We start from the raw sequence: 15,695 nt of genomic DNA on the forward strand, positions 1-15,695 counted from the left end.
TAAATTTTCATTTATGATTTTTTATGTTTGTGAAGAGAGTTGTTGGAGTTGTCAATAAAATTGAGATGACTCTCGTGATTACTAAGAAAATAGATTTCTTGAGTTGGTGAGGGAGGGTAACTTGACTCAAAGCAGTGATGCCTCATGTTGGAAAATCTACAATTAAATTTTTTTTCTTTTGAAATCCATTATCTCTTAAGGATAATAATTGAATAATCTTTTAAATTTTTAAACATTTTTTTATTTTTAGAATTTTTATAAAAGAATTTATATATATATATTTTTTTTATTGAAGACCTGACGTTGAACCTACTGATGACATATCGCTGATTATTGGTTGACTAGACACTTACCTAGCTACTAACCCTTTATGATTGGTTAAATATGTAACAACATAATGGAGTTAATTTATGAAATAATTTATCTTATGGAATATAAGTTTAGATATCTAATTACAAATACTTATTTTTAAATAGCAAACTAACCTAAATGATATAGGTTAGAGATAAAATGAGAAATTTTTTACGTGATCAAATGGGTATTTAAAATTTTATTTTCTCACATTCTACTTTACAATCTTGTAATAACCAAATTTGTTGTGCTTAGGGCAAACAAAAAGTCTGTTTTTATTGAACAAATTTTTGAAAATTACGGTTTTGAAATTTTTAATAAAAATAGATTCTTAAAAATTATGGATTTGAAAATTTTAATTGCATAATTTTAGAGTTAAAATTAAATTAATATATATTTCCTTCATCTTAAAATATTTGGGCTGTATTAATTTTTACAGAATTTTAGAAAAAAAATTAATTTTAATGTATTTATTATTAAAATTAAAATTTTTTTATAAAATTAAAATTTCATAATTTTTAATGTTAAAAAGTAAAATAAAACATAAAAAATAATTTAAAAATATAAAAAAAATAAAAATTTTAAATATTCAAAAAAATATAATTTTAAAACATTTCAAAAAAAAAAAAAAGAGAGTTTAAAACTTTGCTTTTGCTATTGACTCGATTTTGCCCCAAGCAAAAAGTTTCAATCCGGGAAAGTTCTTTCTAGGCAGTAACAGCGTTGCTTTCTGCTGCGGCTTGTGGCGGCCATGTTGCGACTCTTGTTCTTGCCAAATCAAATAGCAAATTTGCTAGAGCAGAGTGCAGACACCCAAATTTGACGGTCATAATAATTAAACAAAACAATATATGCTGGTAATGCTATCTCCCCCAAATAACGCCATTTCCAAGCCGTCTTCCTTATGTCAGTCTTGTCTAGCTTTTTGGTTATTTTACTTACACGCATCTTTAATTCGAGCCAATCAACCTTGAGAAGACAAGGATGAACAGATTACTTAGACCACCGATTTACATCCACGTATTGAGAAAAGACACGTTTATTTGAATTGGTTCCATCGAAAAAGCTGTACACGTATAGTAAAATGTTGTTCTCATCCGAATATGTTAATGATTAGTAAGTCACTAACAAGTTATTGGTTAAATTTATTAAACTTTTTTTTTTTCGATAAAAAAATTTTAAATTTAAATTTTATCGATTATTTGTAATTATTTATTTTAAATTATTAAATATAATATATTTTATTTTAACATAAAAAATTAAATAATTTTCCTATCCTCAACCTTTTTCTTAAAAAAAATTATCACTACGCCATTTCTAAACTGTCGACTTCTTTAAAGGGCAAATTATTTCATACCCAACCCAAAAGTTGGTATGTATCTACCACTTCAAATAAACCTCTTATCAAACAAAAGCAAAAACCCATTTTAACACTCACACCTTCCCATTCACCGTAATTTTATAAATTCTTCTGAACAAATCTATACTCCATCAAAACAATATATACATTCACTCAAATAGACACCAAGAACAGCAACAATTTTCACTCGGCAAGATTTCGTCGAAAATATGGCAGACTACTTAGACGGCAACGTTTTAGCAGCCAAATCCTTTACCCGTTTCGGTGTTACCCACATGTTCGGCGTTGTGGGCATCCCCGTTACCTCCCTCGCCAACCGTGCCGTCCAAATGGGTATCCGTTTCATCGCTTTCCACAATGAACAATCCGCCGGCTACGCGGCTTCCGCTTACGGCTATCTCACGGGCCACCCCGGCCTTCTCTTGACCGTTTCTGGGCCTGGCTGTGTCCACGGGCTGGCGGGGTTGTCCAATGCTATGATCAACACCTGGCCTATGGTCATGATCTCGGGCTCCTCCGACCAAAAGGATTCCGGCCGTGGAGATTTCCAAGAGCTTGATCAGATCGAAGCTGTTAAACCCTTTTCGAAATTCTCAGTTAAAGCTAAAGATATTAAGGAAATTCCCAGTTGTGTTGCTAGTGTTTTGAATCATGCGGTTTCGGGTCGACCTGGTGGGTGTTATTTGGATTTACCCACCGATGTTTTACATCAAACAATAACTGAATCTGAAGCTGAAAAGTTGTTGGCTGAAGCTGAGAAAGAGAGGATTTTTGAAGAATCAATAGTTCCGCCGAGCTCGGAGATCGAAAAGGCTGTTGCTTTGTTAAGGAAGGCGGAAAGGCCGTTGATTGTGTTTGGCAAAGGGGCAGCTTATGGGAGAGCTGAGGGGGAATTGAGGAAGTTGGTGGAAAGGACGGGAATACCCTTTTTGCCAACTCCAATGGGGAAAGGATTGGTGAATGATGATCATGAGTTGGCTGCCAGTGCAGCAAGGTCACTAGCTATTGGGAAATGTGATGTTGCATTGGTTGTTGGGGCAAGGCTTAATTGGTTATTGCATTTTGGGGAGAGTCCTAAGTGGGATAAAGATGTGAAGTTCATTTTGATAGATGTTTGTGAAGAAGAGATTAAGCTGAGGAAACCACATTTGGGTTTAGTTGGGGATGCTAAGAAGGTGTTGGAAATGATCAATAAGGGGATTAAAGATGACCCTTTTTGTTTGGGGAAGTCTCATCCTTGGGTTGAGGCTGTTTCGAAGAAGGTGAAGGATAATGTGTCGAGGATGGAGGCTCAGTTGGCGAAAGATGTTGTGCCTTTTAACTTTTTGACTCCTATGAGGATTATAAGAGATGCTATTTTGGGGTTGGGGAGTCCTGCTCCGGTGGTGGTTTCCGAAGGGGCGAATACTATGGATGTTGGAAGGTCTGTCCTGGTTCAGACTGAGCCTAGGACTAGGTTGGATGCAGGAACTTGGGGGACAATGGGAGTTGGTTTAGGTTATTGCATTGCAGCTGGTGTGGCTAATCCTGAGCGGCTTGTCGTTGCAGTCGAAGGGGACTCGGGATTCGGGTTCAGTGGAATGGAGGTTGAGGTATATGTTCTACTGTTAAATGTGTCACTTGCATAATTCTAGTTTGTTGTCTTTATTCATGAGAATGTTATGTTTTTGAATGCTCTTACTCGTGAAGAAATATAATGTGAATTCTTATATTGACGATTTAGTATAATGATTTATTAATGATTAATCCTATTTGCTTCAAAAGTTACATTTTTAGTTTATGGAGAAGTTTGTATCCCATCTTTTGTAGTTTATCAATCTAAATTGGCTTCTGAACTAATCATGGATGGATAAGATGGAAATAATTTTCTTGTTTCTATAGAAGAAATTAAATATAATGCCTCCTAAGGTAGTGATGATGATTTTTTAAGGGCTAAGTAGTAATAAATATATTGGCTTTGTGTCACTTGTTTGTTCTATGTCCTTGTTGGTAAAAGTTAATTCCTTGTTCATGTGGATTGAGTTACCAAAATGTAAAGAATATCTGGATTAGCAATTAATATTATAACTTCATAATCAGTCAGATAACAGTAATTGTTTTGCTCTTTTTGGGCATTGACATTTTCAAATAGGCTAGTACTTACCAGTAGAAAGAAAAAAGCAAAAACATGTTTAACAATAGTTTACAATGTTGAACTGAATCTGGTCTTTGAATTATGGATTTCTTTGCCATAAGATAATTGTGTCACAGTTTCTTGATTAAAAGTTGCATAATTTTCTGCTTATATCTCTCTCTCTCTCTCTCTCTCTTGCTCTCTCTCTCTCACACACACACACGTACATGCATCTTTATAGGTATGTATGCATGTATGCTAAATATCATGATGGATTTATAGCAAAGTTAATTGCAGAAAATTGGGTGTTTAATGATGATGATGAAGGGCACTTCTAGTTTGTTTTTGTGTTTTCATTTTTTATCCCTCAAGGCTTCTTCTTTTATATTTGGGAGGTGCTAAAATAAATCTCAAAATTATAAATGCTCTTTCTGGTTGTTGGACTTACAAATACCCCCGCTGCTTACGGAGAGTGTTTTATTTATTTGTTTATTTTTTAAATCTGGTATTTGTCTTTTTTATTCTGCAGACATTGGTTCGATACAAGTTGCCTGTGGTTGTGATAGTCTTTAACAATGGTGGTGTATATGGTGGTGACCGGAGGAGCTCTGAAGAAGTTACTGGCCCGTTCAAAGATGAACCTGCCCCCACTTCCTTTGTTTCTGGTGCTGCTTATCACACTTTAATGGAGGCTTTTGGGGGAAGGGGTTACCTTGTTGGGACACCTGATGAATTGAAGTCTGCCCTTTCTGAATCTTTTTCTGCAAGGAAGCCGGCTGTCATAAATGTGATCATTGATCCATTTGCTGGTGCAGAAAGTGGGAGAATGCAGCACAAAAACTGAGGTAGGATTTAGCTCTACTTTTTCTTCTGTTTTATATTGTTTTGAAAAATAAATTCCACTACTTAGCATGCTGGTGTCAATGAATAATGTAAAAGTTTTAATTCAATTTATGCTCGCTTGTGAAAGAACTGATGCAGATAATGTCTATTGATTTTTCTAGTCAAATGCAACGTGCAACGTATTGTACGTGTCATTGATAAAACATTGCATACTAGTTTTTCTCAAAACATTGTTGTTGTTTTGATATGGTGGTATCGAATCTAATACAAATTTTACAAATTTGGGAGTTTCCTGGCGATTGGAAAATAAGGCAGAATCCTATTTACTAACTCCCTGTTCCTCTCAACTTTGGGTTGAAATGCACTCTTTTGCAGTTCTTGCTTTTGCTGTGACAATTATGGACACGGGCTTTATGAGAATTCCCATTTCAAGAATCAAGGTGTGCATTGATCATTTATCTTTTAGAAAGATCCATTAGTTTCCTTTTCTAGGTGGATGCAAGAACAGTGATCAGTCACGATTACATCTATAATTGTTTAATAATAGTAATAACAAAGTCACTTTCCACGCGTTGATGCGGGTGTTATATTTCTTATTGTGTTTTATAAATTAGAGATGCATTTTTTTTTATAATATTAGTTATATGGTAGGAGGGAATTCATTAAGTTTTATAGCTAAAGAGAGGATAAAAATTATACATTTGAAATAACTATAGATGATAATTGTATGCAAATAATAAATTTATTTTCACAACTTGGATGATATAAAAGTTATGGCTTCTTGATTTAAAACTTTGTTAATATCACTGCAATAGAAGGAATACAAATATAAAAATAAGTTGCAATTTCTATGTTAATACCATAAGAAATTATATTCAAATTAGTGCTCATAATAAGAAAAAGTTCATATAATTGTCTACTTTAGCATAGAATTGAGTTTGTGTTCAAATTTTTTCCTAAAAGTATCTGTCAATATCACGTTCACAAATAAAGCAATAGTTTTTCCAGAGCTTCTATTGTAAGGAAATAATGGTTTAACCACTTCAATCTTGCTTTATGTCAATGCAACATAAGGGAAAAAAATAGTAATTGTAAGTTGAAATTACATTTGGAATGAAATGTAATATGAATTGGTTGTGCATGATATGTGTTAAGGTATGAAGTTGTATATTTCTATGTGTTATGGAAACATTTTATTTTGAGTTAAAAGTAATGCTAGTTCAAATTTCCAATTAATTTCATAGAACTATTTAACAGAACTCCCTTTCCATAACATTAACTAATCCATCAATCATATTGTCAGCGTGAAGTTTTCTTCTTAGAAGAAGAAAACTAATCATTATAATGGGCTCTGTTTGGCCTTTAAATTAATTAATTTCTTGGAACTGTTTAACAAAATTCTCTTGCAATAACATTAACTAATCCATTAATCATATATTAATCAAATAAAGAATAAATAAAGCTTGTTGCCCAATTGGATAATCTTTCGGCAAAAACAATCTTGACTATAAGCATATTCAGTCGTCCTATTCCTTCATAGATCGTCGTAAATTTGTTATCAATGGTCCAGAAAAAAGGCTATCATTATCATGGATACAACGCGAAAACCAACTCACTCAATGAAGCAAGTGGCCGGTAAGCAGCCAATCTGCCGACAAGGGAAGGTTTGTCAATGCCGTTCCTTTCTAATTATTCTCTTGACTTTCTAAGACAGAAACAAAAAACCAAATCTCTAAAATTTGTCAAAATTTAAAAATAAAATTCAACTAAAAAACATGCAAAATCAAATATCAATGGAGGCGATTAATTAAACAAAAAAACAATAGAAAGCTGTTTATTGTACCAAAAGAAAAGTTTAGTCAGAGTACAATGGGGAAAACTCAAATTGTAAATATATATATATATATGTATATTAATTTTTTAATTAAAACTTATACAAAAGGGAATATAAAAGTAGGCAAAGGATTGAACTCTATCTCTAATCAAAATAGCTACTTTTGATTTATTTTTAAAAGGGCAAGGATAACCCTGCATAATTTGTATAGCCAATAAGGAAGCAGAAAGTTGGATCATACTTTCTCTACCAAAAAAAGAAAAGAACATAAGGAAGTCTTTAAAAAGTAGAAATAAGAAAACCAACGGCTCAAAACATTTTCAGAGGGATGGACATCCTTCCCCTAGTAGTTATTTTAGCAATCCAGTTCTTTGTTTTATTCTTTCCCCCAACGAACTGCCATTAATGCTCATATATAAATCATATATTAAAACCAACCAAAAACCGACTCATAATAAATGTTCAGTAAACAAATTAAAACAAGTTAAAATATAGAAAAACAGATTGGAATATAACATGAAATTGTCATTTATAAATTATAACAAATAATTATGTTCAGATAAGTAAGAATAAAAGGTAAAAGTTAATGTAGTTGTGAGTGTTTTTCTTTTCCTCTTCTGATGGGGACGTGGCACATTAAGCGGCAACATCAAAAAGATGATTATGTCATCATCATATCATAAATCAAAAGATCAACAATACACATACCGTGCCATAGCAAACCAGATATGTCAATTGCATCTTTGATGGGTAATATACTAACCAAATGCTAGGAATGCCTGTTTTGCTCATGATTGCCAGAGAGAGACTATTGCAGCACCTGTAATTTTGCCAAAGCATCATTAATATTTCCCTCGAAAAAATTGATAAAATATAACTCAAATGAATTACTTAGTTGACAAATAAAATGAAAATGAAACAAATATATATATATATATATATAGAGAGAGAGAGAGAGAGAGAGAGAAACAAACTTCTGTGTCCTAGTCTGTTGAAGACATCACAATTTTTCCATCCTTATTTTTCCTGTTCATAATAGAATAGTGAGTTGCGGTCATAGAAAGATGAGAATTCCCAAACATATACAGATCTAGGGAAATCTAAAGCGTTAGCGAATACGAATTCTGGGGCCAATACTGCATGTGGATTTAATGTCCATTAACATTGAGAAGCAAAAACAGCAATTTCAATTAATTGAGTACCAGCTAAACAACAGATTAGCATATGATGTATATTTTTCTTTAAAAAACAACACATTAATTCATAGGCTCAGAAAAATATTACATTATAGTATCAAATTTGATAATTAAAACGATTGGTCTGACAAACTTTAATGATATCAAAAGTTGAGGGATTGCACCACATAACTTGTATATTGAATTAGTGCTATTTACAAATGCAACATAATAAAGGTTTTGAGGATTTTCTTCAAATGAATGATATACTACAGTATCCTTTAAAACCAAAAAAAACAAGGCATAAAGAAATATCATAACAATGATACTTCTCATATCCATATAACTTAAACAATAAAAAATAAAATTGTTTATCTTTTCAAACAATCGATAATACTTCATTAATCAATCAATTAAAGTTATAAAGGAATGTACCTTAATTTTGCATACAACAACTTGATCTTTGGAAACAAATTACAACATGTGTGATCATTTGATAAAAGAAATGTATGAGATATTGCAATGCTACATAATTTGGAAGGAATCTTATTAAAAAAAAAAATCAACTAAAATAGATTGGCTTCAATACAATTTAAAAAATAAAATTTATTATATGATTATGTATGCAGTCAACAATCTATGCAATCTAGAACATATAAACTGATGAAATCATTTCAATTACATAGAGAAATTAAAGGTAATCCTAATTAGAACTGGGTTATTATATGGGTGGGAAAGAAACTCTTTCATTTAATAGAAGCAAAAACATTATTTAGTAATCCACACATAATTAAATAAATTGCCATAATAGACTATGATAAATAGTTTAACAATTGGAAAAAAAAAATTTTCTTTTCACTTACATGGCAAAAAAATAGATTTTAGCTACTCAATGATTCATTTACCGTCAAATAACTATATTAAAATCTTAAAACATGAAGCCATACTCAATTACCTTTCACCTTAACTAACTTGAGTTATTTAACAATTGTTCTAAGTAACTATTTGTGTTGCATAAAAGGTATCTATATTTACAAACCATAAGAATTCGATACCAACCGTTTGAAGTGAAAAGTCATCCTCAACCATACTTTTAAGAAATATAAGTGCTTGTATAGGAAATTATAAACAGGCAAAAATAATTCTATTAATATAGAGAAGATCATACTTCAACATAAAATGTAGTCTCATTCTAATTCTTTTTTCTTTTATTGCTAATCACATGAGTAACTGAATATTAGTACGCAATGCAGTTTTAATTAAAAACGAAAGCAAACAACACGCAAATTAAGATAAAAAGTAGTTTTATCTCATTTATAATCATCGAGATCTCCTAGAATGTTACTTTAACAAAAAATTTTAAAAATATAGCAAAATTAAAAGAATCAAAGAAAACATACAATAGACTTACGTAAAATCCACCAAACATTTGAAAAGAGTTAAAGGAGAAATTGCTATAATTTGCCCAAGCTTTCACCTTCCGATAAACATCTCCCTTTGGCTTTTAGTGAACCCTTAGCTTTTAACCTTTTCACTTGAACCTTATCCTGATTACTAAGAAACTCAAACTCATGGTTGAGGAAGTCATCTCTCTCATCACATCAGATAAATGCTTTCTAAAACCGAGATCTCCATCTCTATCTTTTTCACTTCCTCTTCAAATTTCTTCCAAAAATCTTTCAAAGAGCCTTAATCGCAATAGCAGTTTCACCTCTCTCTGTGTTTCACATGCATTGATACTCTATTGGCCAAAGCTCAGATAAGAAAATTGCATTCGGTATCTTACAAAAGTCAAGATCCAGAGTCCCCTTTAAAATGCCAATATAGAATAGATTACAGGTCTGCCGATGAATACGTAAAATAAAAATAAAAATTTTATATTTTTATTAGTTTTTATATATATTTTAAAATTTATAAAGTAAAAATAATAATTTTATATCAAAATCTATTTAAATATATTAAAATTTTATACTAAAATAATATATAAAAATAAAAAATTAAATTTAAAAAACTGATAAACTATTCTTAATCAAATTGATAAAATTCAATTCAAATCAAATTATATAAAAAATTAATCAAAATTTAAAAATTTTATAATATTATATAATATTATAAAAAATTAAATTCAATTAAATTCGATCTAAATCGTTATCATTTTAAAAAATACATGCTAATCAGCACCGCATGAACGTGTACCCAAACTAAAAAAAAATGTCCTTTTTGTTTGTTATACGTTGGCTAGGGAGGGGGGGGGGGGCTAATTAGTGGGAAACTGGGACTCCAATACATTTGAAAAGTATCTCATGATATTGGATTGGTGTGCCAAATGAGATTTCAATTTAGTTGGGAATTGATTGCATTAAAATTTTAGTTTTTTTTTTTTTACTCATTTTAATGTAATTTCACTTGATTTTTAGCTTGATTTTGAAAATTTTTGTAGAAATAATCCTAAATTCATAATTGTTTCATATGTAGATGAAAATATGATAAATAAGAAATTTTAGAGTATTTGGACTTATTTTGGAGGATTTATGGTGTTAAAAGTTGGAAAATGCCATAACTAGTGTAATTGTAATTGTTCTATCTTGCCATTTAGTGAAGTTCTTCTTAACCCTTTCTTTTATGATTTTTTATGCTCAAATGAACTTCATGAAATCTTATTTTAAGTCTTACTTCTCATAATTTTCTTTTGAAATTGTTTTCCTTAGCTTAATTATGCATTGATACCTTTTTAGTTTTTTTATACATGCTTGAAAGGTAATAACAATTAAAAGTTAATTTTGAGTTGCTAAATTTCTAGAATTTTTTCAAGCATTATTGTCATAACGTATAGATTCGTGGACCTACCACTAGACATGGATTATAAGAGTAGCCATAAATCTTTTTTGTTTAGGTGTAATTGCCCACCTGATTAAATCTAATCTGCGAAACTAGATTTTAAGTTCAAGAATGCGGTTATGCGTAAGGAAAGTTATAGCACCCTCACAGCACCTATCCCAAAGATGGTACCAGTTTAATTCCAAATTATCCAAGCTTTTAGAACATTTATGCTTTTGCCAAAATATTAAATGTTGAAAATTAGTCTTAAAATTGTCCCAATAGTTTGATAGCAATTTAAGATAATTTTTTCACCTAAGGAGTATTTGTAGGAACTAGTGTCTCACTTTAAAGAAGCTTCGTCATTGCATTCATTAAAGCATTTTATTCTAAAATATTAGTAATGTCTCCCAATAGTTTGGTATGACTTACTTTGAAGTGGATCTCTTAATAGTTTGGTGAGATTTATTATAAAAAGGTTTGGTAAAAAAAATTGAGAATTTCATCAAGTCTTCTAATAATTTGGTAGGACTTAATTTGAAGCAATCCTCTAATAGTTTAGAGGATAAAAATATTTTTTATTATTTATATTTTTCCTTTCTTTTGAAAATTAATATATGAAATTTCTCAATAGTTTAGTGAGATTTATTATAAAAAGATTTGGTAAAAAAAAATTGAGAATTTCATCAAGTCTTCCAATAATTTGGTAGGACTTAATTTGAAGCAACCCTCTAATAGTTTAGAGGATAAAAATATTTTTTATTATTTATATTTTTTCTTTCTTTTGAAAATTAATATATGAAATTTCCTAATAGTTTAATGGATTCCATAAACCTATTTGAAAAAAATTTTCTTTTCTTTTTTTTTTTGTTTTTCAAACTTATTTGAAAAGATTTTTTTAATTCTTTCTTTTTTTTTTTTATTCAGAAAAGATTTTTTTTAAGAACCAGTAAAATTAAATAAATAAAAAAATTGAAAATGAAAACTTAAGAAAATAAAAATAAAAGAAAATAAAATCAAAAAATAAAATGAAAATGGAAAAGAATAGACCTACGATCGGGTAGGGTCGGCACCAGGGTCAACGCGAGGATCCTTGTAGGGTCACCCGTGTAATTGGGTTCTCCAAAACGGTGTCGTTTTGACATCATATAACTACTACCTTTTGCATTTTGGCCTCAAAATTTCCTTGCTTCTTCTCTCTCTAGGCCAAAAACTCTCTCTTTTCTCTTTAGAATTTTCTTAAAAATTCAACCAAAAACTGAGTTTGTCATCAGTTTTTGGAAAATTGGCCGGAATCTGATCGAAAAATTCAAACTTTCACCAAAAAATTTATCAATAAATTCAAATGTTCTTCTTTAAAATCTAGTTTTTTCAAGAAAGTCTCATAAACTTCCAAATTTTCCATATTTCTTCCAAATCTTTCTAGAAACCTAAAACTAAACCCTAGAAACCTAAATCTAAATCCAGAATCTCCAGTATTCCCAAAAATTTTCCAAACCAAAATCCTGAACCCCACTACCCAAATGACTATTTTCAAAGTTACAACTAAAATTTTCCCAACTTTCATTGTGTAATCAAAATCCACTGTGTAGCCCCTCTAATCTTTCCCTTGTTCTTTGTGATGTTGGTTCCATTTATAGACAGTGTCCATGCCAATTTAGGGATTAAACAGAATCTAATCCCAAGATTCAAGCTTAACTTGATTTTGTCTGAGCAAGATTCCTAACAACATTTTTGGTGAAACTGAAAGCCTTTGATTTGGATACTGAATTACAACTTTTTGATTGAATTAATTGAAATCTGATTATCAATTTCCTAAATCTATGATTTATAATTGGAAGAAAAGAAAGAAAATAATAATAATAATAATAATATGATAATATGATATAATACTATACAATATACTAATAATAATAATAATATGATAATAATAGTATAATATAACAAAAATAATAAAACACGATTTAATTGACCCCAAACACAAATGGATGTTTATAACTGCCTCTCTTTGTATATTTCTATTAGACAAGGATGATGCAAAGACCTAGAAACCCACTATATTTCAAGAGTCAAAGCAATAAATTGAAATGACAAGGATTGAGCTACAAGTTAGGAAAATGATCGAAATCAAAAGTTGAAAAGATGATATGGACTGAAACAAGATCAAAAAGTAAGGAAGATGATCTAAACTAAGCCGAGATCGAATGATCGGGTCGAAATCGGGACTTTAAAGCTAAAGTGACTAGGACTGAGTCGAGATAAAAAATAAATGATTGGGACGAAATTGCAAGTCAGAGAAATGATCTGAACTGAGCCAATATCAAATGACCAAGACAAAATAACGAGTCAAAAAAATAAAATGATATGGATTGTACCAAGATCGAAATAAATGACCAAAATTGAATCGCAGGCCAAAAAAATAAAGTTCAAAATTTTGCTTTAAATCTAAAGATTCATAGTTTGGACATTCAAAACTTTGTGAGGTTCCATAACAAAAGTTGAAAAATCCCAATATTCCAAGCTTAACAAAATTGCAAGGATTCAAGATTTGCAAAGATTTCTAGATTTACAAGAATGGAAGATTTTTTAAGATTTCAAGTTTTGTAGAGGTTCTAGATTTATAAAGATATTAAGTTTGTAAAGACTTTCAGATTCACAAGAAAAAAAATATTCGTAAGATTTCAAATTTCACAAAGGTTTTAGGTTTGTAAAGATTAAAGACTTTTAGATTTGTAAGAAAGAAAGATTTGCAAGATTTCAAGTTTCGCAAAGGTTCTAGACTCACAAAGATTTTAGGTTCGCAAGAATTTTCAGGTTCGTAAGAATGAAAGATTTACAAAATTTTAAGTTTTGCAAATGTTAGAAAAATGATTTAGACTGAGCCAAGATCGAAATGAGTGACCAAGACTGAGTCGTAAGTCTGTAAGCGACTAAGATCGAGTCGAGGTCTAAGAAGAATGATCGTGACGATGTCGCAAGCCTGAAAGCAACCACAATTGAGTTGAGGTCATAGATGAATGACTAGAATGATGTTGCAAGTTAGAAAAATAATCTGGATTGAGCTGAGATCGGATGACTGGAATGATGCCTTGAGTTTGAAAGCGACTAGGACCAAGTTGAGATCGAAATGAATGATTGTGATGATGCCACGAGTCTGAAAGCGATCAAGATCAAGTCAAGATAAAAAATGAATGACCAGGACGGTGCCGCGAGTTTGAAAATGACCTAGATCGAGTCGAAGTCAAAGATGAATGATCAAAATGATATCACAGGTTAAAAGAATGATCTAGATAGAGCCGAGATCAGATGATTGAGATGATACTGTGAGTTTGAAAGCAACCAAGATCAAGTCAAAGTTGAAGATAAATGATCAAGATGATACCGTAAGTCTGAAGATAAAGCGATTAGGACAGAGTCAAGATCAAACATGAATGACCGGGATAAAATCATGAGTCAAAAAAAAATATTCTAGACTGAGCCAAGATCAATTGAGAGATAAGTGATATTGCAACATTGCAAATACATGTCCTATCCAGGATGCAAATGTAAACACAATATATATAATGCTAATGTCATGAAATTTCAATTGTGGTGATAAGGTTCTCAAGACTCCACCAGTCCTTTTTAGCTTTTCAAGATAAATTTTTTCGACTGATCCATGTCCATTTTCTCATCTGGTCATGACTCACAGGTCGTGTCAACTAATCTATCACTGGATTCATCATTAGGTCAGCTTGTTTCCCCCCTTATAAATAAATCATTTTCTCATGTTTCTTTCATTTATCTTATCTTGGATTTCTTTCAAAAAAATGAAAAACTCTTTATGAAAAATATCATTCATTTATTTACCATCATTCAAATTAGTGACAAATATAATGCATTTCCTTGGTTCATTTAGAGGATGCTATTTTAGTGAAAAATAAGAAAAATAGATTTTTATTATTAAAAGAACAAAAACTACAGCTAAAAATAACTCAAAGGTGAACAAAGGCAAATGCTATGATTATTTATTAATATCCAAAATAACAATTGTTCATACAATTTTGAATTCAAACTCATGATCATATTTTAAAAATACATTCCATTGATTTTTCCAATCTTTGAGCCAATAATCATTTTTATTCCTGGGATCTACACATGAAGTTGTTTTTTCAAGTTTTCATCTTTTTTACTTAAACTACCTTTTCCAGTTTTTAGCTTAAGTCTTCATTTTTCCTCATTTTTTATTTTTTTTTAATTTCTTCTTTTTTTTTGTTTTTGCTTTTTTTTTGTACACATTTTTCTCCTTTATTCATCAATGACACTTTGATCAAAATCTCAATCTAATGACAAATTTGCCCTAATTCAACTCATGATTCTTCAAATCAAGTATTCACATTTGATCAAAATCGAGTTTTAAGGGATGTAATGTAGGTTGGGGTAAAGGGTGCCAAAGAAAGGAATAAAATAGGCCCAAATTGTATTGAAGGGGTAATCAAATCAAGGATCATTTCTTCATGTGAAATGTATTGACATTTTTCCCCAACAATTTCTCTTCATTATTTTTTTTTTTTTGTAAAACACATTAGCATTTTGGGCCATCAATTTTTTTCATTTTCCTTTTTCCTTTTTCATCTTTTTAGTCATAAAAAAAAATTGATGACAAAAGGGCTTTGCCCCTAAGAACAAACAAAATTTTCAAACTTTGTCCCCTAGTGTGGGGTGATCCTTGGTTAGGGTTTCTCAAAAGAAAATTTTAACAAGCTTAAATGGGGTAGCAAGGGATAATTTTATTTTTTGAAGGATAAAAGAAAGATGGCTATTTCTCATTTCGAACATAAATACTCTTAATGAAAAACATTTATTGATTAATAATAGATTTGTGAATGGGCAATTGCAAGAATCATATGTTGCATCACTTTTGAAAATTTTTCCTAGATTTTTTTCTTTTGTTCAGCAGTCTCAATGGACCAATAATCCCAAATTTTCAAAGAAAAATTCTAAATTATTATCATAACTGTATGAATGTTCATTATTCAGAATAAAAAAAATGGGTATGAGAAAAGGTATGAGAAGGTAAAAGTAAATAATGGGTATTCACACAAAAGAAAGATATCATGAAAATGCATTAAGCATGTCACTTTTTTAAAATAATGAAAAATAAAATGCAATCCATGTTCATAAAAGAAGATCCATATTCTCAAGTAGTTTAAGATGATAAGT

The 15,695-nt window shown here is 30.6% G+C and overlaps 1 protein-coding gene and 1 long non-coding RNA gene across 2 annotated transcripts; one reads left to right on the forward strand and one right to left on the reverse strand.

Annotated features, from left to right (window-relative positions):
- The first annotated feature begins 1,841 nt into the window (after positions 1-1,841).
- LOC111314659 (2-hydroxyacyl-CoA lyase-like) lies at positions 1,842-5,263 on the forward strand. The gene is made up of 3 exons (XM_022916243.2): positions 1,842-3,303; positions 4,354-4,669; positions 5,043-5,263. Exons 1-2 carry the CDS (start codon positions 1,921-1,923, stop codon positions 4,666-4,668), a joined length of 1,698 nt encoding a protein of 565 aa, XP_022771978.1. The 5' UTR covers positions 1,842-1,920; the 3' UTR covers position 4,669; positions 5,043-5,263.
- Positions 5,264-6,353: 1,090 nt separating this feature from the next.
- LOC111314660 (uncharacterized) lies at positions 6,354-9,515 on the reverse strand. The gene is made up of 3 exons (XR_002693233.2): positions 9,088-9,515; positions 7,476-7,527; positions 6,354-7,321 (listed from the first exon to the last, which is right to left on the reverse strand). It is a non-coding gene; the product is annotated as an uncharacterized LOC111314660 (long non-coding RNA).
- Positions 9,516-15,695: the final 6,180 nt, after the last annotated feature.

The sequence above is a fragment of the Durio zibethinus genome, chromosome 23 (assembly GCF_047325235.1).
Source record: "Durio zibethinus cultivar Kanyao isolate XHJ-2024 chromosome 23, ASM4732523v1, whole genome shotgun sequence".
In the NCBI taxonomy this organism is placed as follows: Eukaryota; Viridiplantae; Streptophyta; class Magnoliopsida; order Malvales; family Malvaceae; genus Durio; species Durio zibethinus.